This window comes from Bubalus kerabau, chromosome 4, assembly GCF_029407905.1.
Source record: "Bubalus kerabau isolate K-KA32 ecotype Philippines breed swamp buffalo chromosome 4, PCC_UOA_SB_1v2, whole genome shotgun sequence".
NCBI classification, from domain to species: Eukaryota; Metazoa; Chordata; class Mammalia; order Artiodactyla; family Bovidae; genus Bubalus; species Bubalus kerabau.
This window is the reverse complement of record NC_073627.1, coordinates 43,404,182-43,429,951: the sequence shown is the minus strand read 5'-3', so window position 1 is coordinate 43,429,951 and position 25,770 is coordinate 43,404,182. Positions and strand designations below refer to the sequence as shown.

Below are 25,770 nucleotides of genomic sequence, written 5' to 3'. Positions count from 1 at the left end.
GCCAGTGTGGGTTCATAGCAGAAATCCAAGAGAAATGGAAACATGTGTCCACACAAACAGGCTATTAGTCCTCAAATGGAAAACACTCAAATGTCTATCAACTGATAGATGGATAAATGTGGTATATATCCATACACTATGATACTATTCTATCATAAAAAGATACATACTATCACATAGATGAGTCTTGAAAGGGGCCGTGTCTCAAGTGAAAGGTGCCTGTTTCAAAAGATTGTTTATATGGTTCCCCTTATACGGAACACCCCTAACAGGCAAATCTATAGAGACAGGATGCAGACTAGTGATTGTTCAGGGATAGGAGAGAGGGTGGGGGGATATAGGGAGGGACTGCTAATGGGTACTGGGTTGCTTTTTGGGGTGACGAGAATCTCCTAAAATTAGATTGTGGTGATGGCTGTGTAACTCTGTGAATACACTGAAAAAAAATCCCTGAATGTACACTTTATATGGGTAAATTGGGTGAATAATATAGTATTTATGTCTCAATAAAGCTGTTAAAAAAAGAAAAGAATGAGAGTGGGGAGACAAAGTGTTAGGTATAAACAGTGAAGAATGCCTACAATTACTAGCTACAATTGAGGTAAGCAGCTCAGGCTTTTTAAAAACTAAGTTTTCCTTTTGTTCTATGAAGACAAATAACCTGAGGAAAGAATTTTCAGGATGGAGAACTTCCAGAAGAGAAAAACGTTTCTGGGCAAATGATCAGTTACTAAGTCATGTCTGACTCTTGCAACCCCAGGGACTACTGTAGCCTGCCAGGCTCCTCTGTCCATGGGGTTTCCTAGGCAAGAATACTGGAGCGAGTTCTCATTTCCTCTTCCAAGGGATCTTCCCGACCCACAGATCGAACCTGCGTCTTCTGCCTCTCCTGAAATGGCAGGTGGGTCCTTTACCACTTGAGCCACCTGGGAAGCCCTTCTGGGCAAAGAGTAGCGGTAAATCCCCACTCCAACTACTACTGGCCCAAAGATCTAGCTGGCTTCTCAGAAGGTTCAACAGTCAGGGAGCCCTACCCCTACAAAGGGGTTTCTTCTGCGAGCGGGGCATGTAGAAGCTCAGGTTTGTCAGTGGTGAAAAGCACTGCCATGAACAAAGTGGGTGCTTCCTACTAGGAAATCGTCCTTCACAGAGACTAACAGAAGCAACACACCCGAACCATTAATATCCCTTTTCTACATTTTGTTTTCATATATTTCACTGCTGGTAGTGACGTTTTAGACTTGTTTGATTTTATAGACTTTTGGCTGTTTCTCTTTAAAATGTTAGCAGACACTCGCTTATGATATTGCCTTTTGATTATAACAAGTACTTGGACATTTTTAATGAAGACCAGATAAAATTCTAACTGGTTCGAGAAACATGCAGAAGAAAGTACCATGAGACAGAGGAAGCCCTTGATCTGTTCTCAGTTCTGCAATCATCTTTTCAGTTACTGTGGACTTGGCCAAGGGAACTCCCAGCTTATGCGAAGGTCTGGCTCTATGAGCTGCATTTATACTTACACCGCCTCATCTGTTCTGGTCTGAATCACAAATAAAGTCCATTCAGTTTGTGTTAAATCTGCTTTTCTTTTTGGTATAGAGAAAGCTCAGTGGACAAGGTCAAGTAGAAACCTGGGTGGCAGCTGAGTGTGGAAGTCTGACCAAAGAAAAAGACCAACCAGGGCCAGGAGCTTTAAAAGCCCCTGACCCCACTTACCATTATATGCCACAGAGCAATTTAACTAACATCTTAGTCAGACAAGCTGGATTTAAGCCAATATTTCATCTTCTTTTTACTGTAAGTGATAAATATCCACAGCAAACAGGAACACAAAGCTCAACTGGGTCTACTTCCTCTGTGCATTCAAGTTTTGGGGGAGTTTTTTTGAGTGCCTCTTTTAAAAATTTTCCATGGCTGGGGTTATGGTAGGAGGATAATACTGTCCAATGAGCTGGATTATAATTCTGAGCTGCTACGCTTTGAACTAGATGAAGCCCCAAACAAGAAGTAGGGCAGCCACTAGAATAGCTGAGATTATCTGGACTGGAGCTAAACTCAACTACTGGCTCAATGGGACCCAGGATTTCTGGTTTTCACCTTTGACCTACATACTCAAGGTTTACAGTCTTCTTTGTTCTTTTCTTACTAATTCTAATTTCCTCCACTCTTCGAGGTAATACGTCATCCAAATGGCCTATTTTGGACAATAAGCAAACACTCTGTGTAGCACTGATTGAGGTTTCTCTGTTGTCCTGAGGACAACCAACTTTTATTTTCCCCCCAAAATGATACAAATTAGACTTGCTATTTAGAAGAGAGGCATAAGGCTGGTTATCTTCCTAAACTATGAATATTCTATACCTGGAGACCTCTCTCCTGAGACAAACTTTCTTCAATTCTTTCTTAACCTCATTGCCACAGATGCACCTAACTCTAGAGAAGTCTAAAAAAAAGTAAAAGTAAAGTCAAGTCACTCAGTTGTGTCCGACTCTTTGCGACCCCATGGACTGTAGCCTACCAGGCTCCTCTGTCCATGGGATTTTCCAGGCAAGAGTACTGGAGTGGGTTGCTATTTCCTTCTCCAGGGGATCTTCCCAACCCAGGGATTGAACCCGGGTCTCCAGCATTGCAGACAGACGCTTTACCGTCTGAGCCAGCAGGGAAGCCCCTAGAGAAGTCTAACATATGGAAATACAAATGCATTTTCTACTGTTAGTGGGTATGATATTGTGATTTATAATAAGAAATATATTTCATCTCTGTCCAGTTCATGGCACAGAGTTTGTAATATTATTGTAATTTCTTAAATGATGGGAGCCAGGAAGATGTCTTCTGTTATATTAATGACCTGACACTCTAGGAGAGTACCTCGGGATGGGGGCCGGTTGCCAGGGGAAACTATGTGATCAGAGGGTTGGAATTTCCTTATCTGGGGAGGGAAGAGGGGCTGAAAGTTGAATGGATTACCAATAGCCAATAATTTAATGATGTCAGTGTAGTGAAGCCAGCACAAAAACTCAAGAGGGCAGGTTTCAGAGTGCTGCTATATTGAGGAACACGTGAAGATTGGGGAGTGTGTACACTCAGAGGGTATAGAAGCCCACTGCCCCTTCCCAAAATATCTTGCCTTACACATCTCTTCCATCTGGCTGTTCTGAGTTATATCCTTTTATAATAAGCCAGCCATCCAGCAAGTAAAATGTTTCTCTGAGTTCTATGAGCTGCTCTAGCAAATTACACAATCCCAAGGAAGGGGTCACTGGAACAGTCAATCTATGACAAGTTGGACTGGTGACTGGCATCTGAAATGTGGGATAGGGAGGGGCGGCCTTATATAATAGAGCCCTTAATCTGTGGAATCTGACACTACCTCCAGGTAGACAGTGTCAAAAATGAGTTGAATTGCCAGATACCCAGTTAGCGTCTGAGAACTGCTTGGAGGTGTGGGGAAAAAAGCCTCATATTGTTATTAGGTGAAGAATATTAGCAGGTTATTTCAAAATCAGAGCATTATACCCATACCTAAGTGAACATTTATTTGATGACTTCCTGTTTCTCTATGTCTTCTGAATTACATTTTCAGTCTTTTTAATGTGAACACAATCAAGACATAGACTCTGATATTTAAATATGTGATATAATAACTTTTGTTATCACAATAGTAACACTGAATTTACTTTAAATTAGTAATATATCATATTAGTCTTGTGACTCCCTAGAGAGCAGACAAAAACAAATACTATCTTTGGTCAGTTGATACTGCATAGGATTTGAGGAAACATCTGAACATCTTTTAGCTGATTACCAAAACCTTACTCGAGAAATCACATTAAGATGCCATTAACATCTTTTTTGTACCTTATTATTTTTCCAACAAAAATTTATTGACCATCTACTTCATGTATAAGGTATTCTGCTAAGTGCCAGAAAAATGGTCTATGAGCATGAAAGAAAAGTGATTACAGCATAGTACAATGCTTTCTTTCACTATTACAGAACTGCTGGAGAAATGACAGTGGAGGTAGTCAGTCTTCTAAGACAAAACAAAAGGCAAAGAAACCAAGAAAAGGAATGGCATATGTGGAGCTTTACCTGCATGCTTGTTGCGTCTGTGGCTGACTCTTGGTGTGGATGAGCCATTTCCCCGGGGTAGAAAAAGGGCAGCACCTTTGACAGTTAGAAAGCTCTCGCTGATGCTGCAAGGAAAAAAGTACACATAAATAAGTAAATAAGTACTTTAAGGAAGAAAAACTGAAGAGTAAGATAAAGACTGACTTTGGGATTATTTTCTCTTTCCTCTTCTAAAGTTCCAACCTCATGGGACGAAGTAAAAATAAAATCAAGCGACACTGATAAACAACAAGGTACTACTGTATGGCCCAGGGAACTATATTCAATATCCTGTAACCGCAATGGAAAAGAACATGTATACATATGTATGAATCACTTTGTTGTACACCAGAAACTAATATGTCATTGTAGATCAACTCTGCTTCAATTTAAAAAAAGGAAAAAAGAGAAACTCTGGTTACTCACAGTCTTGTCTACTACAGACAATTCTTCTGGAACAAAATTCTCACTATTCTACATACATTACATAGTAGCAGTTAAGAGGAAGGTTCTAGAAACAAGGGTAAAGGGTCTGGAACCAGACTGCCTGGGTTTGAATCCTAACTCTGCTACTTCTTACCTGAGTGAGTTTAGGGGGCCTAAATTTCTCTATCTATAAAACAGAGATTCATAAACAAATTGAGCTTCTTGTGAGAAGTCAGTAAGAGTAAGAAGCTTCTTGGACTGGCGCCCTTAATAGATATTAGTTTAACAACTCATAGATCTATGGTTGTCAATAATGGTGTTTCAACAGTGTTCTAATCAGATGTGAAATGTGTTATAATACTTAGCTACTAACAATAGATATAAGTTTGCAAAAAAAGATTTATATTTAAAATACACACATATCACAGTAAAGAGTTACTCAGAATTTTACTTTCATAAACTTGCATTTCCATGGCGTTAAAAAGGCATAGTGCAGAGGAAGTATGTTCACCTCACAGAGTGTGCCTTGGGTATTGATATGATCCTTCATGTGAATGACAGCTCAACAGAGATGGAAGAATTATCGCTTAGAGGCTATTCAAAGCACGATTACTAGTGGATATCCACAAAAAACCCAAAATTGTATCTGCATTATTTCATATCAACAATGTTATCTACAGAATTCAAAAAGGATAGAACTTATAAACCATTAATGGTAAAGTTTAGAAACACATAATGAAGGATTCCAAGACTATCTTTGAGTACTCCAGTCAGGGTTAGTTAATGTATTGTAAATTACACTGCTCTGCCTGTTCGACATTTCTGCTTGGAAATCTAATTGGCATTTCAAATTTATACTGCCAAATCTAATCTCTTGAATTCCCTGGCCACATCCACCCAAGTTGTTTAGGACAAACATATAACAGTTATTCTTGGCTTCTCTGTGTCTGACAATATATATCTAACCCCTCAGCAAGACCTATGAGACTTGAATTTGTCCATGTATCTCCATCACCACTCTGACAACGGTCCAGGGCACCACTGTTTTTCACTTAGACTGCTGTTTGAAAAGTTTTCTTTTAAGGGTTTTATTACAGAAAATTTCAAATTGATTCAAAAGTACAGGTAATAATATATGAGCCCCTATGTTCTCATACATTCCAGTTCCCATTCATGGCCAGTCTTGTTTCTTCTATACCTCTGCCTCTTTGTCCTGACCCTGAAGTGAAACTAACCCCAGACATTATATCAGCAAAAAGCCTCTAAACTGGACTGTCTGCAACTATTTCTGTACCACCACTATCCACTTACCAAAGAGCAACCAGAGGGCTTTAAAAATAAAATATATAGATATATATCATATAATATCACCTCCCTGCTTAAAACCCTCCAACAGCTTCCCTTTGAATGTATAAATAAAACCCAAAGTCCTTAGCTGGGACTTCTAGGCCCTGTAACAGCTGATAAGGAGTTACTTCCCTGGTCTTATACCATCTCCCTTTTCTTTACTATGATCTGGATGCACCAGCTTTCCTTCTGTTCTGTATTTCAGGCCCTTCTCGGGGCCTTTGTGCTCTTTGTTTTCTACCTGGGACACTATTCTCCTGGCCTGTCACCATCTACGTCACAGCTTGATATCATCACCTCCCCCCATTCCAGCATACTCTATCCTGTTGTTCTCTTTTGTTTTCTTTCAGGATATTTATCATAAACTAAAATTATATGTATTCACTTATACACTTGATTGTGGTCAGCTCCCTATAATAGAATATAAACTTTATGAAGAGCAAGACTTTTATTTTGCTCAGCACTGTATCTTCAACACTGGAAACAGCGCTAAGCACGTATCAGGTACTCGTAGATATCTGATGAATAAATGAATTCATTCCAACCACCCCCCCCCCACCCACACACAGTTTTTTCTGACCCATCACTGCAACAGGAATTGTAATTTAGGACAATAAAATAGAAATTCTGTAATCTCACAGGTTAAGAAAATTACAGAATTAAAAATATGTGGCATATTACTGGACTGTAAAATACAGATGTTTGACAAGAAACTAATTGGCACATGAAATTAAATCATCTTTATAATGTCAGTTCTTGGCTTCATTTTATCTTTGAATCATGTGGTGTGAAGCTGATAAACCTCTGAGGTAACTTGCCAAACAGATTCAAATTTGTCTTCTAAAAACAAAGACTCCACAGACGCCACTTTAAAATTCTGCATGCTGGCTGGGAGGGGCTGCCTTTGTTTTGTTTTCATCTTTAAATAAAGCGTTGCGCTCTTGTGGTCTGTTGCACAAGTTCTGTCTATTGTTACATTCGTGGTGTGCACATGTCACCCTGCTGCGGGTCACTCTGTTTCACTCACATTACGGGAACAACCTAAAACAAAATGTCTAAGTGACAGGATGAGTGGGGTACACCACAGACAGGAAATGACATTCACACTTCTGCCAACACAGCAACTGTCTGCTTTACAAATGAAAATATTTTATAAAAATAAAGGTAACCAGTCTACCTATCAGCAGGCAAGTTACAGCTGGGGGCATTTTGGTTTCCAGTACACAAAGTGGTCTCTACATCTGACACTAAAGAAGTATATTTGTTGAGAGCTTATTTCAGTCATTCCTTTTGTGAGACAAAGGTACTTTCTCTTTGACAAACACACCAACTTCCTGGTTTTTAGAGCTCTGGAATACTGCTCTTAGATACATTTGTTTCATATGCTTTAAAATATATCTAAGTGCCTTCTTCAAAATGTATGCAGTGCTTTCATAAGGGGGGAGTTGGGGTGGAGGACAAGAGTCCGTGGTTAACTCAAAGCTACCTGGAAAATTCCTGATTATAAAAGAAAAACCAGGAGTCAAAGTCACGATTGGTATAAGGGAAAAGATGCCATTCTATTTGAGTCTTTTATACAAATCTCAATAAACTTTTCTGATACAACAAAACGCACAGCAGACCCAGCTGGGCTGGGAGCTGCCCTAGTAGGGGCAACATAGGCCCCCAGAGAGTCATGGCAGATGCACTCTGGACGGTATGATCAACTGTCTTTATTCTGTGGTCTCAAATTTTGACTCCCCAGTGATCACAAAAGTGGCATAAAGGGGACAAAAGTGTTGGTCACAAGGGACCAGGAATGAAAGTGTGGCTAATTACAAAAAACCCTTATCACTGAAAAAAAGTCAAAGTTCTATAAATGCTATCAAAGATGGGATGGCAGCATGGTGGCACAGAAGTGAAAAAACAAAATTCGAAACCACCAGAGTTTAGGAGGATCGATTTCAACTTGAAAATTAAATGCCTTATTTGCATATGAAGAAACTAATATGTAAATTTAATCACATGTACTTCAGTGTACGGTAAAGGCTGAGTATATCTTGCTAGGGTAACAAGAGACTCATTTATGTAAATATTCATCTTTCTGAAGCAGCTGGCTGAAGATTCAATCAGCAGAGTTGGTTTCTAAAATTGAGAAGAGTAGGTGAAAACTTTTATACGTTTTCTGAACTGACCAGTTCTCTAGAGTCTGGCCTAGGAAGAGGACTCCTCCAGTAAATTCTCTGGAGCCATCTATATGATTACAGATGCCCAAGTTAAACACAAACCCCAGAGGACTTAACTCCTATATTAAGGAAAACACAAGATAAAGAACACTCTCTGAATCCAAAGATGGAGAGTAACTAGCTGCTTGATGAGAGAATGACAAGGATCATCTTTCTAACACAGTGACAGTGAAGTTCTCCAGTCTTTATCAGGGATACAACTGAAGAACATCTACTCGTGTCCTGCCTAAGATCACCTGCTCATCAAATGGAAAATCATCCCTTGTTTGACAGATGAACTGAGCTACTAAAAGCTAACTTGAGTAGATGCCAACTGTATGCGAGGCACTGAGCTAAGCACTTCACAATATTTCATTTAACCTTCACAACAAGGTTACTTGGGTACTATTTTTTACTCTCAATTTACACATAAGAGACTGAGGGGCTCAGAAATGGTAAATTATCTGCCCAAGATCATACAGCAGGCTAGCAATCCTCTGAGCCAGGATTCAAACCAAGGTTTGATTTGAAAATTCATGCTCTGAATCAGTCTTTACTATGCTGTTCTAGTTTTATGATATAGTTTACAGAAGATGAAACGCAATGTCTTCCCTACAGAGCTTTTCAACAGAACAGATTTTAAAAGCAGATACAGAAGTGAAAGCAAAGGACAGAAATTCATTCAGATCTCAGCTCTGTGCATTCCCTTTTTGTTCCCTGACCAAGGCCATGAACAGAAAGACTTTACTGAGGGGAATGAAGAACATCTGGCTGAGAGATGAATCCAGATGGGCTGCACAGTAGAGAAAAGAACTGGGCATGACGGTAGCATTTTTAGTCTCAAAAACAGAGGAACGAATCCTCTGCTTTAAATAATTCGGGAAAGCACTCTGTGCCAATCCCTCCCAATCAAAAGCACTTTCCAAAGCATGAAATTTGTGAACTGGCAGTTTCTACTCCGGCAAAGTGTAGAGAAGGTCAACTAAGGGAAGAAAACACTTAACTGTTTTGAGATTAGAATAAATTTTTGAGGAATGTGGCCAGGGTGGTCAACCATGACCAGCAGGAAGACTGGTCAAAATAAAGCAAAATAAAGCAACACACCTGCAAACTACTGTATGTGAGTCTGACAGACATTATTCTTTTTTACATATAACACACAAGATGAAATGAATCATTTACTATGGGAAATCAAGTTTCATACAGTGGGTGTAATGCTTTCACTTTAACATTAAAATGAAGAAAGTGGATTTTCACGTTTATAATGTTTCTAATGCCAAGTTCTTGAGTTTGCTTGGCATTTCTGCCTGAAGCCAAAACTCATAGGTAAATTATTGTGTAATACTGAAAGCACAAAATATAACTGCACAGGTAAGCTGCTGGCATTTATGTGAAATTCAAATACACATAATTTTCCTGAACTGTTTTATATTTTTATCTTGAAGAATACTCATTTATGAGAAAACTATCAAATATATTTCGTACTCATAACAACACTCTCCTTTTCCTGATTAACTTTTCTCTGCTTATTTAGGTATTTGATTTTCAGATTCAAGGTACTAGGGCAGCCATGTCAATCCCACTAGGTGGAAAAGAATTCATGTCCCCAGTCAATGTGACCACATCACAGAGAAGGTAATTTCATAATAAAAGTTTCAAATATCAGACCAGAGGCCAAACGACTACAGAGCTATGAATACTAGCACCTACTGAAAAAGTCTGGCTAAATTCTAAAAACAGGAAAGGAAAGTCATTGTTGCCTGATGGATGAAACATGGCTACAAAAGTCAACAGTAAACTTCCAGGTAATGAGAAAAGTTTGATTCTGTAATCCTAAAGTGAAATTACAATGAGAGAAAATCCAAACCCAAATATTGTATGCACTATTCTCTGTAATTAAACGATCCCCAACCCATCCCCAACATACAGGTGGTAAGTTCCAGTGACAATGTTGGAATGGCAATGGATACCTGGAACTTTCTCCCCACCCAGCGCATATAAACTCCCAGACACATGCCTGTGAATGCAGCAGCAGGATTTTTTTCTCCATCAGCAGATAAGCAGAGGCTGGGGTACATTAGCAAACCAATCACTGGCAAAGGGGAGAAAAGCTTATGGCTCCAGTTCTTATTCACTAACTACAACCACCAGACTATTTTAGTCCTAGCTAGTCTTCCATTAAAACTCTGTTGCACAATGCCCAGCACAAGTACCTTCAGATACAGCTATTTACCCATCTTTTCTACAACCACATCACAGAGAAGGTAATTTCATAATAAAAGTTTTTCTACAACTTTTCTACAACCTAAGAAGAAGAAAAAAAAAGGTCTATTTGTTTAAGGCTGAGGAACAAATTCCATCAGGACTAATCTTCCTGGTCCTTTTCCTACAGATCATAAATTAGAGGGACCCCCCCCCCCCAACCGGATATTCCTTTATCATTTTGAATGTTCATTTACTGATAAGATCTTGTAACTATTTCATTCTTGCCTCAAACATGTGCATCTCAGAATCATCCAGACAGAAACACAATCTAGGATCAACAATTTTACCACTGGCCATACAATTCAACCTTCCCATTTCTAGAGACGGGGGTACATCTGCCATTTGTGGTTTCTGGCTGACAAGCAGTAATAGAGAGCTCTCCTGCCTGTCACCCTAGTCACCTCTTGGGGAATCTCCCTCAATGTACCTAGTCATGGTGACCTTCCAACTCTGGAGCTGCAAGGGGCCTTGCAGGACACTGGCATGTGGATTAGGCCTGGCCAGCTGGAAACTGCCTCCTGAATCTCAGGCAGGCGACCCAAGTGAGTAAGGAAAGTGGGGGATGGTCACATTCACCACAGGGAGAGTGGCAAGGTAGAGACTAGTCTATGCCTACTCTGGCTTTTCCTTGAATGTCCTTGGCTCCTGCCTGTTTCCTAGGTTTGGTCTTCCAGCCTCCCATCCATTAGGTAAGCTCTGACACCCTTCTAAGAAAAATTTTGCTGAAGATAGTTAATATTCATTTCTGAGCTTGCAACAGAGAATCTGATACATCAACTGAAGTTCAGAGAATCCAAACGGCTTGCCCAAAGTCACACAGTTAGGTAGCAGTGGAGCTCAGATGAAGGTCCAAGTCATCTGAAACCCAGGGCAGCACCATAACCCTTTATCCTAAGTTAGAGGTTACCAAACAGAGAAGGCAATGGCACCCCACTCCAGCACTCGTGCCTGGAAAATCCCATGGACGGAGGAGCCTGGTGGGCTGCAGTCCATGGGGTTGCTAAGAGTCGAACACGACTGAGCGACTTCACTTTCACTTTTCACTTTCATGCACTGGAGAAGGAAATGGCAACCCACTCCAGTGTTCTTGCCTGGAGAATCCCAGGGATGAGGGAGCCTGGTGGGCTGCCGTCTATGGGGTTGCACAGAGTCGGAAGCGACTTAGCAGCAGCAGCAGCAGAGGTTACCAAAATAGGACACATTTGATGACTTAATCATCTGAAACAACCAGCAGCTAAAAACACATCTGGTCAGTTTATCTAATGAGAACAAAGGCAGGATTTCACTGCAAAGCCTGGTGTGATATACTGGCTCGATTTTTCATGGTATCTTGAAGACAAAAGTTTAGGTCTTAATAGGGAAATATTTAGACATACTCCCATGATTTAGACATACTCCCATGAGGCAAACACTTTCATGTAGTTTCTTTTTCCTTTAGTATGGTTGTTGGATATCAAACATTGCTTAAAAAAAATAAATAAATAAGGAAGACCATGAAGCCTAGGCAGGAGGGCAAACAAGTTGACATGTGAAAAGCAGTGGCTGCCTGCCTAGCCCTGGGTTCCTCTGCAGTCTTCTCCCAGACCAAAGGTGTGTCTTTCTAGATGCTGTCTGCTCACATATACACTTGACCTCCTGGATTCCAGGGATCTAAAGTGTTTAGCTGTCGGTTTGGATTTTTGAAGTACTACCAAATAATGACAGGTCAGAGTTGGAGCACCCTCAGAGAGGGTCCAGGTCATGGCTTCAGCTGGTAGTAGGTGGGCCTAATTTAGCACATTTTGTAAAACCAGCACACACATAAAATCATTTTAATCTCTGGGAACGTGAAGAAGAGCAACCACTCTCTCCAGCTCCTCCAGGCAGCCACTGTTCCTGGACTCACACTGAGCATTCCGGCCCCCAAACACTTCTGAGTGTGAGCTAAGATTCAGAGACCAGGACTCATGACATTGCTGCCGCCTTCCAACCTCCGTCCCTTTGCAGCCCAGCCACTCTAGCAAGTCTCAGCCTCATCTCCAACAGTCATCTGCCAAAAGTCTACTCACTTCTGCTCAGAAAAATAAAAACAAACATCCCTCTCCCCACCCCCCAACAAAAAACCCCTAGCTGCCTATGAAAGGAGTTGGTTTCAGGCACTTCTGATGACTGACAGTGTAGGGGGAGTTTTGTTTCCAAAAGGTCCTCTGAGGAGGAGGGGAGAAACCACCTCAGCTCAAAGGAACCCATTTCCGTTACAAGCTGAATTAATAAAGCTTATAAGTGCTGTGGCCCAAAACTCTAGACTTACATACTTCTCTTTTAAAAAGGTAAAGCTTAAAAGCTATCTGAACCAAAAATGAAATGACCTTAACGGTTCTTTCTCAGTATGTAACATGCTGGATGTACTTACGGGTCACCCAAGAGACATGATCCACATTACCTAGCACCAAATTTTAAAATAGTTGGTGGGATTAAACAAAACAAAAGGAGATTAACTCAGAAAAACTGTTCAGCATTTGAAATATCATTTCATTTGCATGATTCAACAAATGCTTTTCCAGGTATTTAAAACACACCTGCAGAAGGAATGCAAGTTGGGCTTTTAAGCACTTGGCCAAAACGTCAACCCCTGCTTTCTGACTATTTCTCTCTCACTTTCACACAAAGCCTCTTGTGAGGCTCAGGGTACCGTCTACTCTCTGTTGCTGTCACCTCTGACACCCTTGTCACTGTCTCTAATTCACTCCTTACCTTGCTCAATCTTCTCTCTTTTCACCCTGCTTCTTACAACAATCTTAAGAGATTCCACTGTTCATACAGATGAACATCCAACAGCTTTGTCCCCAAATCTCTCTCCTCTTGATCCTCACAGACTGTCACCTAGGCTCCATTTAAACTAATTCCCAGAATCCCTTTCAAAGGCACTGGATTTTTTACAGACTTGATTTCAGAAATCAAACTCCCAGTTACTGATTGCAACCCCCTCTCTTGTGACCTTCATGTGTTCACTCACTCTTCAACCTGGTGGAGACTCCAGCCCCTCAATTTCTCAATTTCTTTCCAAGTCATCCACCTCTTTTTGGCTTTTCTTCCTTCCGTAACCAACCTAGTCCCGTGTCTTACTTCCTAACAGGTTTCCCTACCATCTGTTCTCTTTGTTCCTGACTTCCTTTCATAATACTGCAGCTTAAAATTATAGTATTCTTTGATGAGACTTATTTATGATTATCTGTATAAGCAGCAAGCTCCTTGAGCAGAAACGACTGCTTTGTTTAATATTCTTTATTTAGTGTATAACACAGTACCTGACACTAAGCAGATGTGCAATAAATATATACTCAATAAATGAAAGGCAGCCCCAAAACATGCTTAAGGAGATTATGAAATTGTGCCTCTGGATGCTAGGGCACATCCATGGCCTCAGTGACAGAGGTGTCAGAGACGACAGCAGCAACAGTGAGTTGACTAAGCTGGGCAGTTAACACCTACAGATCTGCACCCCCCCCACCCCCAATTTCTTCCCCTGCCTTCTCCAAACCCTCCCTGCTCTCCTCAAGTTCCCATCGCAACTCCTGCTTTCTTCAACTCTCCAGTTAACCTAGTCTTCTACACCATCAAGAAAATGGAGGCTAGCTGGTGTGATTGCTCCCAATTAATTTCCCTCCTCTGCAGACTTATCTCCTTTCTCTGACCTGAGAGGATGATGCATCCAGCTGTCAAAAGTCAACCTGTTCACCAGCATCCTTGACCCCATTTCCTTGTCTCCTAGTTGTATCAACTGGTCACCCTCTTTCGAGTGACTTCTCCTTAGCCCAGAAACATGCTCAGGTCTGTTCTTTCACATCCTTAAAACAAAACCCTTACTTGATCTTGTGTTCCTAAGTTCTCGTCCTTTATTACTGAAATTCTTTAAAAAGGAGTCTATACTTTCTGTCTCCATTTTCTTCCACTGCAGTCATTTTTCCTACTGCCATCTTGCTCCTCTCCCGCCTCTGAAAGTCCTTCCCATCCAAGTTTGCCAGTGATTTCCTCAGTGATGGATCCAAGGGACAAAAATCCTTTAGTCTTAGCTTAACATCAGTTTCTGCTTTTCATTTAGACCTGGAGCCCTGACAGGCACTAGCAAATCACATTCTCCTTTTTAAAAGAGACTCATTCCTCTTGGCATCTGAGACACTGAATCCCAGTTTGAGATCCTCTGCCAGATATCCTACCCTACCTGACTCACCTCTCTTAAAACAGACAGATCGTCTGACTGTCACAGTGCTTTGAAACTCACTGACAACTAATTATACTGAAAAATCAGAATTTCCAGCTTCTCTTGAAAGATCAGAAAATTACACTTATGTTGGCATTCACACCTACGAACAACTGGCCACGGCTGAGCAGTGGCTGTCCCTTTGGACTTCACAAGATGGTGAGTGCTATGGAGCAAAACTGAGCAGAGTAACAGAGAGGGCTGCTGTGTATATCTGTGCTATAAGGTATGCTCGGGGAATGTCTCTCTGATAAGGTGACATTTGAGCAGAAATCTGTAGGAAGTAAGGGAGGGAGTCATGTGGCTGTTTAGGAAAAGAATATTAAAGGCAGACGGGGCAGCAAATGCAAAGGCTCTGACGTGTACTTGGCTGGTTTGGACCATAGCAGGGAAGTTAACAGCACTCAAGTGTGGTGAGTCAATGACGTGTGGAAGAAGATGAGATCAAAGGGACAGGGAAGGGCAAGTGACACAGGTCTCAGTGTCTCCACTTCATATGGGATTCGGCTTCCAAGGCACTCCAATGGAGATCTTCTTTGGCTGGTCAAATCCAATGGATGCTGTTCAGTCCTCATCCTTCTTGATCATTTGACTTTGTTGATAACCTTCTATCTCCTAATAGTCTCACTTTCTTAGTACTGCTACTATGCTTTTCATTTGTGGGCTCCTAGTCTTTTCCAACCTCTTACATATGTCATCTTTGGTCATTTCCTTGTCATTCCTCTTTCTGCTCTGTATATACTCTTCTGATGCCTTCTCCAGCCCACCCTGTCCTATAAAGGATGACTCCTGACTAGTTATCTTACTGATAAATAATAAATTACCCTAAAACTTGGAAGCCTAATGCAACAAAAACCGCTTATTACCTCACACAGTTTCTGTGGGTTAAGGGTCCAGGAGCAGGGTCTCCCTAATTTAGGTCCAGTGGTTAAGAATCTGCCTTGCGATGCAAGGGAGACTGGTTCGATCCTGGTCCAGGAAGATCCCACAGGCCTTGAAGCAACTAAATCTGTGCGCCACAACTACTGAGCCAGTGCTCTAGAGCTCACGAGCCAGAACTACTGAGCCCACAGGCTGCAACGACTGAATCCCACATTCGTAGAGCCTGTACTCCACATCAAAAGGAGCCACCGCAATGAGAAGCTGGTGCACTGCAGCAAAAAGAAGCCGCCACTGGCTGCAACTACAGAAAGCCAAGTGTAGCAACGAAGGCCTAGCACAGCCAAAAAATAAAGTACATAAATCTTAAAGGAAAAAAAAAGAGTGCAGGAGCACACCAGCTGGGTGGTTCTGGTTCAGGGTTTCTTATGAGAAGGCAGTCAACTGAAGCCTAGTCTGGAGGTGGGAAGATCTGCTTTCAAGACTGCTCCCTTATATGGATATTGACAGGAGGCCTCAATTCTCTGCCATGCAACGGTCTGATCGAGTGACCTTATGACATGGCAGCTGTCTTTCCCCTGTAAGTGATCCCAAGGGGAACAAGGCAGAAGTGCAGTGATTCATACCTTAACCCTGGAAGTGACACACCATAATTTCTGCAATATCCTATTAGTTACATAGATCACTCCTATTTAATATTGGAGGGAACTATACAGGATGCAAATACTGGGAGAAAAGAATCGCTGGGAACCATCGTGGAGGTACGTTACCTCCCAAATTGGTTCTCTAGCTCAGATTTATCACCAAAGCCCCAGACCTGTACCACTGGCTGCCTAAAAAAATGTCAGTAACTAAGTCAGGTCTGACTCTTTGCAAACCCAAGGACTGTAGCCCGTCAGGGCCCTCTGTCCGTGGAACTCTCCAGGCAAGAATACTGGAGTGGGTAGCCATTCCCTTCTCCAGGGGATCTTCCCAACCCAGGGATCAAACCCAGGTCTCCTGAATTGCAGGCAGATTCTTTACCATCTACTAAATCACTGCAGGTGGTGACTGCAGCCATGAAATTAAAAGACGCTTACTCCTTGGAAGGAAAGTTATGACCAACCTGGATAGCATATTGAAAAGCAGAGACACTACTTTGCCAACAAAGGTCCATCTACTCAAGGCTATGGTTTTTCCTGTGGTCATGTATGGATGTGAGAGTTGGACTGTGAAGAAACCTGAGTGCCGAAGAATTGATGCTTTTGAACTGTGGTGTTGGAGAAAACTCTTGAGAGTCCCTTGGACTGCAAGGAGATCCAACCAGTCCATTCTAAAGGAGATCAGCCCTGGGTGTTCTTTGGAAGGAATGATGCTAAAACTCAAACTCCAGTACTTTGGCCACCTCATGCAAAGAGTTGACTCATTGGAAAAGACTCTGATGCTGGGAGGGATTGGGGGCAGGAGGAAAAGGGGATGACAGAGGATGAGATGGCTGGATGGCATCACCGACTTGATGGATGTGAGTCTGAGTGAACTCCGGGAGCTGGTGATGGACAGGGAGTCCTGGGGAGTTGGTGATAGACAGGGAGTCCTGGCGTGCTGCGATTCATGGGGTCGCAAAGAGTCGGTCACGACTGAGTGACTGAACTGAACTGAACTGAACTGAAATAGCTATTATTTGTTGATGATAATGGGAACAACTTGGCCATTACTTCACAAACTTTTTTTGGTGAAAACCTAGAATCAGGTATGATGGCATGTCCATCAACATGCTGTTAGGGAGTTATGTGATGGAAGTAGAAGTTGGTGGAAGTAGTTTGGTGCTGGCTCTGAGTGTACTGTGAAGTAAACTTGAAGATGCTGTAATGAGCATTTATTGAGTTCCCATCCTGTGCTGGGCATGGTGCCTGGCACTTTACAATCACTATCTCGCAATAACTCTATGAATAGAAGTTATTCTTCCCATTTCACAGAAGAAAGAAAGGTTTGGAGGATAACTTCCTTAAGCTTACCAATTACACAATCAGCATGACAAAGCAGGGGTCAAATTTTGGCCTGTTTCCAAGTTATGTTGCTTTGCTTTGTGTTTTGAAACTCCACTCCATGGCTTCTTTAGCAGTCTGAGTTCTTTCTTTGCCTGTTTTGTACAATTCAGGCCCACTGCAGCCTACCTACCAGGGTACTGGCAGGGTTCCAAGAAGTAATTCAAATTATCAGAAAACCAAGGTTTTATGTTTTGGTTTTAAATTAAGTAAGTTCAGTGCTACTTTACTGCAACCTTACAAGTAATTCTCAAAATTCACTGGCCAAAAAATTTAACCCAGTCCGTACAAGAAGTCTATCATCTTGCTTGTCTAACCAGTTCTTCTATAGTTCTCTAACTTAGGCAAAGAAAATTAGATTATTTGCCAACAGACACTCTTTTTTGGGGAAGGGAACTGTGCCACATGGCATGCAGGATCTTAGTTCCCTGATCAGGGATTGAACCTGCGCCCCTTGCAGTGGAAGCGTAGAGTCTTGACCACTGGACTGCCAGGGAAGACCCAGCAGGCACTCTTAGAAGTCCCTCAAAGATACTGATCAAATAAAGATACTGATCAAACTATCAAATAAAGAGAAACAGAGAAAGGCATGTCACAAGTATGCTGACTCCTCTTTTAAATCTTCTCCCTGGTTTGCTTTACTATTAAAAGTCCTTGGGCAAATCCTTTTATTATATTTGTATCTGTTTTAATGCACATTACAGAGCCTCCTGGCATGCACAATGAAATCCAGGAGGAATGCTGTTACCAGTGCTTAGGTTCTGAGACTTACAAAAGCAGTTACCTTTTACTAAATAGTAATACGAGTGGTGATGATGAAGGAGTGAGAGGCGGGAGAGAATGAGAAGGAAGAGAGAAACACAGCAAAAGGCAAAGTTCAAAGGACAATTTAAGGAGCTGTTAAAGAAATGGGAAAAGAGAAAGTAAACAGCAGGCAGTCGCCTTAACTCATATTTTATAACAGATCTGATGTTCCTTGTTTCCTACAGTTTTCCCTCTTACAGAATCATCACAGAATTGTACCACCAATACAGATGAAAAATGTACCCCATTTTTCCTTGCAAATTCAATTTATTAAGCTTTCTTGATAACTGATGTAATTTTAATAATTTTTCAAATACACTAGATGTACCTTTTTGAATAAACTTAGGAAGAAAGCAATGATCTACAGCACCTTCTTCCTTATTTTCCAGAGAGCATTCATGAGAAATCAGAGGGCTAGGGACCAAGAGATCACACAGTGGTATTTTGCAATACTCCAGAACGCAATATGAAGCAATGAGAATTCCAAATATTTGGATTTGGAAAAAGAGGAAAATATTTAAATCAAAATGATCCAAGAGTAAATTTAAATTTCATATGTGTTTAAATGTGCTGGAGGGAAAAATGATAAATCATCACATACCTGCTCCAATATAGGAACGATCCTACACCAACTGCCTCGATGTTTTTAGGTACTGGCTGAGTTAGGTCCCAGAACTACCCCATGATGTAACTCAGGACACAGGAAAACATAAGGAACAAAAGGAAATGATTTCTAACTGCCAGGAGCAATTCTCTTTTGCACAGTGATTGGAAGGAAAGCCGCAATCCTTTTATCTTCTTACATGGCAACAAATAGCTAGCAAGGCTGTATGTAAGTCTTGTGGACTTTTTCAGTCCTTAGGGGACCCTACATACCATAGAGGGCTACTCTTTAAATATCTAAGCACAGGGGACCACAGCATGTCTAACAGAAAGGTGGCTGAAGGTACTCTTTTTTTTTTTAAGTTTTCTTTCTAAAAAAGTTTAATTAATTAATTTTTATTTATTTATTTGGCTGAGCTGGATCTTACCTGTGGCATGTGGGATCTAGTTCCCTGACCAGGGATCGAACCTGGGCCCTCTGCATTGGAAGCACAGAGTCTTAGCCACTGGACCACTAGGGAAGTCTCTCAAGGTATTCTTAAAGGTGCAGATTCTTTTTTCTCCTTTTATGGGGGCTGTATGAATCGAGCCTGGTGGGTTACAGTCCAAAGGGTCACAAAGAGTCAGACACAACTGAGCATATGTGAATTTATATGCTTATTTATATTTATGATAAATACTGATATATGGACTAACTTGTTCATTTACTCAGTTTTTGCTTTTCTTGTATATTTCCTTTCTTCTCATCTACCATGGTAAAGAATATATTTTCTATTTTTACATGCTTATCTTAACATTTTAATAAATATACTTAATGCAGCAAATCAGTATTTCTAGTTTGTAGATATGTTTTTTCCTACTCCAGGTTGCCATGGGGTGGGCACAGCAATGTGCCTTGAAAATCAACATACTTTAAAACAGCAGTTTTTAGACGTTAAGAAAATTAAAAAGCCTACACATATATATCTCACTTTTAAAGATAAAAGTTGGATCTTAGCCACATTCTAAAAACTACTAGGATCTAGGAAAGGAAAATAAGAGAACTAGGACTCACTGACAAAATGCTGATAAGCTGCAATGCCCTTTCGGTAACTCAAGACCAAAATCCAAGAGATGATGCTGGGATCAGGGGCAAGAAAACAGGGAAGTGACTGAATGGCCAAGTATCTGAACTTTGGCTTAAGAAAAAGGATATAACCAGGCAAAAAGCTATGCGTGTAAAGAATGGGAAGGTAACATGGCAGGAGTGAAAATGGCTACTTGTAAGAATGGTGGCTTTGAGGTGGCAATTTCTTTTTGCAAATATCTTTTTAATGATTCTTATCCTGTGTTTTTAATTTTAAAAAAGGACCCCAAAAAGGAGGGGAGAGGGCAATACAGGAAAACACACCGTGGGAACACAGTCAAGCACACAGATGTTTTGCGTAAGCTGTGTTTTCAGACATCTACCACTGAAAGGAGACTTGAAAAAGTCAAGCTGTCCTCAACAAGTTCTCTGAAGTGATGGGTGGGGCTTGAGAGAAAGTGAGCTGTGATGAAACCAACAATTAGTACCCTCAGGGCTGAGAAAGCTGCAGTTTCTTAGATAAGTTCCTCATTTATGAGCCACCTCTCTGCCCCAAAGGCTTTGCCATCAGCAATGTGTGCTAGGCAAAGGATGACCCAAGCTGCCCTTCTGTCCATTTCAAGTGATCAAGGTTCTTTGTCAGCAGCACCGCTATTTCTTTGCAGAGAGCTTCTCTCTCTGTGGTAGAAGAGAGAGGGCACAACCTACTGTATAAAAATTTGAGTGGGAAGCAAGCTGCCCTACTCCTCCCTTCTTGTTTCAATTCCAAATAAAAATGCTTATCATGTACAGAAAAATTCATGTAAAGGCCAAGATAATACACCTGTTCATTTGTTCCACCGCCTTGCTTTGGTGTATTGTTAAGCTTTGTTTCTGTTTAATGAGATGTATATTCCTAGGTCTACACTCTTGGCTTTTTTCGTGTGTAAGGCAGTGAAAGTTCATGCACGCTGCTTTATATAGTGCCCAGTCTTAATACTATGTATGGAGTATTTAACAAATGTGATCTGAAAATGACAACGGAAATGATGCTAAAGACTCACGTCCACTTTGAAGTCTAATGAAGTATGAAAGTCACTCACTATAAAACCTCTGAGTAGCACTGACGTATATGCACTAGCTGTGTGCATACTCAGTTGTGTCCGACTCTTTGCAACCTTATGGACTGTAGCCCACCAGGCTCCTCTGCCCATGGAATTCCCCAGGCAAGAATGTACTGGAGTAGGTTGCCATTTTCTCCTCCAGGGGATCTTTCCGACCTGGGAGCTGACCCACGTCTCCTGTGTCTCTTGCATTTGCAGGTGGATTCTTTACCACCGAGTCACCTGGGAAACCCAACACACATGCACTACCATGTATAAATAAGACAGCTAGCAGGAGGCTGCTGTGTAACACAGGAAGCTCAGCTCCGTGCTTTGTGGTGACCTAGAGGGGTGGGATCGGGGTGGGAGAGAGGAGGCTCAACAGGAAGGGTATATATGTGTACTTGTAGCTGATTCACATTGTGGTACAGTAGAAACTAATGCAACACTTTAAAGCAATTATCCTCCAATTAAAAAATTAAAACAAAACCTCTTCTCTGGTGTCTGTGTGTACACAGGCTGTGTGAGTGTTCTTTGCAGCCTTCCATCACTCCTGATGCAAAGAAGGGAACTTCTATTCACAGAACTTTCAACTTGCAGAGTTCTTACAAAGTTCTAGCTGGTGTTCTATCTTGAACTTCCGTTTTCTGAGAAGTTGAGTGTGCTGGATGAGTTACCGTCCAGCATCTGCCTTCTGAGTGAGTTCACTACAAAAGATTTTAGAAACTTCTTATTCAGGCACAGTAGCCTCTTCTAAGTCTTATGTGAGCTCCCTTTACTGCTGACATGACAATGGAGCTAATAATCTGTAGGTTTATATAAACTTGTTTGGCTAAAGCCACCCAAATTGCTCATATAATCTTACTATATGGTGGAAGAATAAGAGGCAGGGTTGCAGTAAATATGGACAGAGGTAAGTAGGTCATAGGTTGAAAAGGTCTTCTATGACTTGCCAAAGAATTTGGACTTTAACCCTGAGGATGATAGAAATCCAAAGTTTGCATTACCAGAAAGATTCTTCGAACTACAGCATGGAGAATGGACTGGAAGGGGTTGAGACTTAGAAAGAGAGAAACAGATATTACTTAAGTGTTCCACGCAAGAAGGAGACAAGGTAGTCAGTCAGTGAGCTAACGGGAATGAAGAGAAGATGGATATCTTGGGGATATTTGTCTAGTTTATTTTTTGGTACAGATGGAAATTTTACTTAAAACTTATATTGTACGAAAGTCTAAAAAAGAAAGATTTGATATGTGCCAATTCCTTGCAATCCAAGAATATCTTTTTCTTTTGCATCTCCTGATTCTGCAGACAGATCCTTTCCTTTAACAAATCTCATTGCTTTACTCTCTCACCCAGGAGGGTCAAAAAAAAAAAAAAAAAAAAAGTCTTATTTACATGGATATTAACTTTTATACCACCTGCTTCTGCCCAAACTTTTCTCAAAACAGGTTTTTCTTTTTCTTCACTATCTCAGATTTTTCTTGTTTTACTTTGTTAATCCTCAGATTTGGAGATCAAATTTGCCTTAACCTATCTGCCAGCTGACAGCCCATCATCCTGCACAAGCCAGGGAAACTTACAGGCAATTCTTCCTCACGTCACTTTGTTATCACTCATGTCTATATCATTTCCTGCCAGGCACCAAACTTCCAGCATCAAGGAAGAACAGCTGAGGAGAATGCTTTTACACAAAAGACTTCTCTCCTTCCTTATCCCCTACTCAAGGGATATGACAATAGACTGACGATATAGTCAGGGGTCAAGTTAAACGGAAGATAATGCAACTAAGTTCTAAACCCACCATTTTCAACCGATCATAAAGAAAGCAAGGTTAACTGTCTGCACATAATATAACAAGCAAAAAATGAATCAGAAACCAGAAGCTGACTTCAATCAAGAGAAGGCAAGTGAATTTTACAAATTCATCTATATTATATTAGAACAGGACATCAGTGAAGAACTGTTAGGCCAGTAATACTAAATCTCTTTGGCTCTCAGTTAAATTAAGTTAGATTATTAAAGACAATCTATGAGAAGACATATTAAGAACAGGTGGCAAGAATACACAGAAGAACTGTACAAAAAAGATCTTCATGACCAAGATAATCACGATGGTGTGATCACTCACCTAGAGCCAGACATCCTGGAATGTGAAGTCAGGTGGGCCTTAGAAAGCATCACTACAAACAAAGCTAGTGGAGGTGATGGAATCCCAGTTGAGCTGTTTCAAATCCTGAAAGATGATGCTGTGAAAGTGCTGCACTATATATGCCAGCAAATTTGGAAAACTCAGCAGTGGCCACAGGACTGGAAAAGGTCAGTTTTCATTCTAATCTCAAAGAAAGGCAATGCCAAAGAATGCTCAAACTACTGCACAATTGCACTCATCTCACACACTAGTAAAGTAATGCTCAAAATTCTGCAAGCCAGGCTTCAGCAGTATGTGAACCGTGAACTTCCAGATGTTTAAGATAGTTTTAGAAAAGGCAGAGGAACCAGAGATCAAATTGCCAACATCTGCTGGATCATCGAAAAAGCAAGAGAGTTCCAGAAAAACATCTATTTCTGTTTTATTGACTATGCCAAAGCCTTTGACTGTGTGGATCACAAGAAACTGTGGAAAATTCTTCAAGAGATGGGAATACCAGACCACCTGACCTGCCTCTTGAGAAACCTATATGCAGGTCAGGAAGCAACAGGTAGAACTGGACATGGAACAACAGACTGGTTCCAAATAGGAAAAGGAGTATGTCAAGGCTGTATATTGTCACCCTGCTTATTTAACTTATATGCAGAGTACATCATGAGAAACACTGGGCTGGAAGAAGCACAAGCTGGAATCAAGATTGTCGGGAGAAATATCAATCACCTCAGATATGCAGATGACACCACCCTTATGCCAGAAAGTGAAGAAGAACTAAAGAGCCTCTTGATGAAAGTGAAAGAGGAGAGTGAAAAAGTTGGCCTAAAGCTCAACATTCAGAACACTAAGATCATGGCATCTGGTCCCATCACTTCATGGCAAATAGATGGGGAAAGAGTGGAAACAGTGGCAGACTTTATTTTTTGGGACTCCAAAATCACTGCAGATAGTGATTGCAGCCATGAAATTAAAAGACGCTTACTCCTTGGAAGAAAAGTTATGACCAACCTAGATAGCATATTGAAAAGCAGAGACATTACTTTGCCAACAAAGGTCCATCTACTCAAGGCTATGGTTTTTCCAGTGGTCACGTATGGATATGAGATTTGGACTGTGAAGAAAGCTGAGCGCCGAAGAATTGATGCTTTTGAACTGTGGTGTTGGAGAAGACTCTTGAGAGTCCCTTGGACTGCAAGGAGATCCAACCAGTCCATTCTAAGGGAGATCAGTCCTGGCTGTTCATTGGAAGGACTGATGCTAAAGGTGAAACTCCAATACTCTGGCCACCTTATGCAAAGAGTTGACTCATTAGAAAAGACTCTGATGCTGGGAAGGATTGGGGGCAGGAGGAGAAGGGGACGACAGAGGATGAGATGGCTGGATGGCATTACCAACTCGATGGACATGAGTTTGAGTAAACTCCGGGAGTTGGTGATGGAAGGAGGCCTGGTGTGCTGCGATTCATGGGGTCGCAAAGATTTGGACACGACTGAGCGACTGAACTGAACTGAACTGATGAGAAGACAGCTCTCACAGATAGCTAATCTCCTCATCTCTAAAACCAATAGTTGTGTAAAACATAGCTCTGAAGAACTTAAAAAGAATTTGTATTAAAGATGAACCACAGACTATCCAGAGGATGGGATCATAGTAAACCTGGGGAATATACCTAAATCACAGTAAAGCTGCCATGTTGTAACAGCCAGCTAACTTTGTTTCTTATTTCTCTTCTATAAGTGGGATCATAACACTAAACAAGGTGTCAGAGTAAACGATGATAAAAAATTGTGATGAGGTGGCTGTATCAAACCTTTCTACAAATAGATTTCCAGTTCTGAGGTCATATTTTCACTGACTTGGAGGAGGCACCAGGGGCACACCTGGCCAGGACTCAGCTGACCAGGATTTTCTAATCTCACTTTACACCTGGTTTGGTGCCACTAAGTCAGTTTTAGCAGTTTAGGCAGATTCTCTATTTATAAAAGAGAAGGTTAGTATCTCACCTGCTGTATGGAAACATGTAAAGGTAGAGAGGAGGAAAAAGCAAGGGACTCACAGGTGACCTAGAGTTTTTGCTCTGTCACCACTGAATTGTATAATATGACGTGAGGCAATCATATTTCATTTTTCTCAAACAACATTATAAGCTTTTAAAGTTTGTAATTTTAGGAGATTACCACTAGCAACTGTAAAAAGCATTCCATTAGTTCAAGAGGAGATCACTTTATTTTTATCGTATTAATCAGTCAAAAAGACCAACTAGGTTTTTCATAGCAGAAGTAACTCTCAAAGAATTCCCCTAAAATGTTAGGTCACAACAGCACATTAAATGACATTAAATGCTATAGACTTCTCCTTCTTAGTAACCAAATAGTTAATGTGTTCACTGGATTCCTGCTTCCATTGGAAATTTTTTCTGCAAATGGAATCCCATCCCTCCCCTACTTGAGTGTTGATCAATTAAAAAAGAAAAAGATGCACAAACTTTAGTCACTAGTTGACAGAAAGTTTGTGCAAGGTTTCTAAGTTAACAAGTGTCAGAATTATATAAAGACAAGTTATTATCCTAAA

General features: G+C 41.0%; 1 protein-coding gene and 1 non-coding gene across 6 annotated transcripts in view; both read right to left on the bottom strand.

Moving 5' to 3' along the window:
* Window positions 1-25,770, bottom strand: part of SSH2 (slingshot protein phosphatase 2) — a 246,769-nt gene that overhangs the window by 56,443 nt on the left and 164,556 nt on the right. For all 5 annotated transcript variants that reach the window (XM_055577066.1, XM_055577063.1, XM_055577064.1 and 2 more), the window contains one exon: window positions 4,096-4,199. In XM_055577066.1, the coding sequence (XP_055433041.1) occupies window positions 4,096-4,199 (104 nt within the window). The remainder of the gene's footprint in view (window positions 1-4,095; window positions 4,200-25,770) is intronic.
* On the bottom strand, window positions 19,354-19,426 carry TRNAG-UCC (transfer RNA glycine (anticodon UCC)). Its single transcript has one exon. It is a non-coding gene; the product is annotated as a tRNA-Gly (tRNA).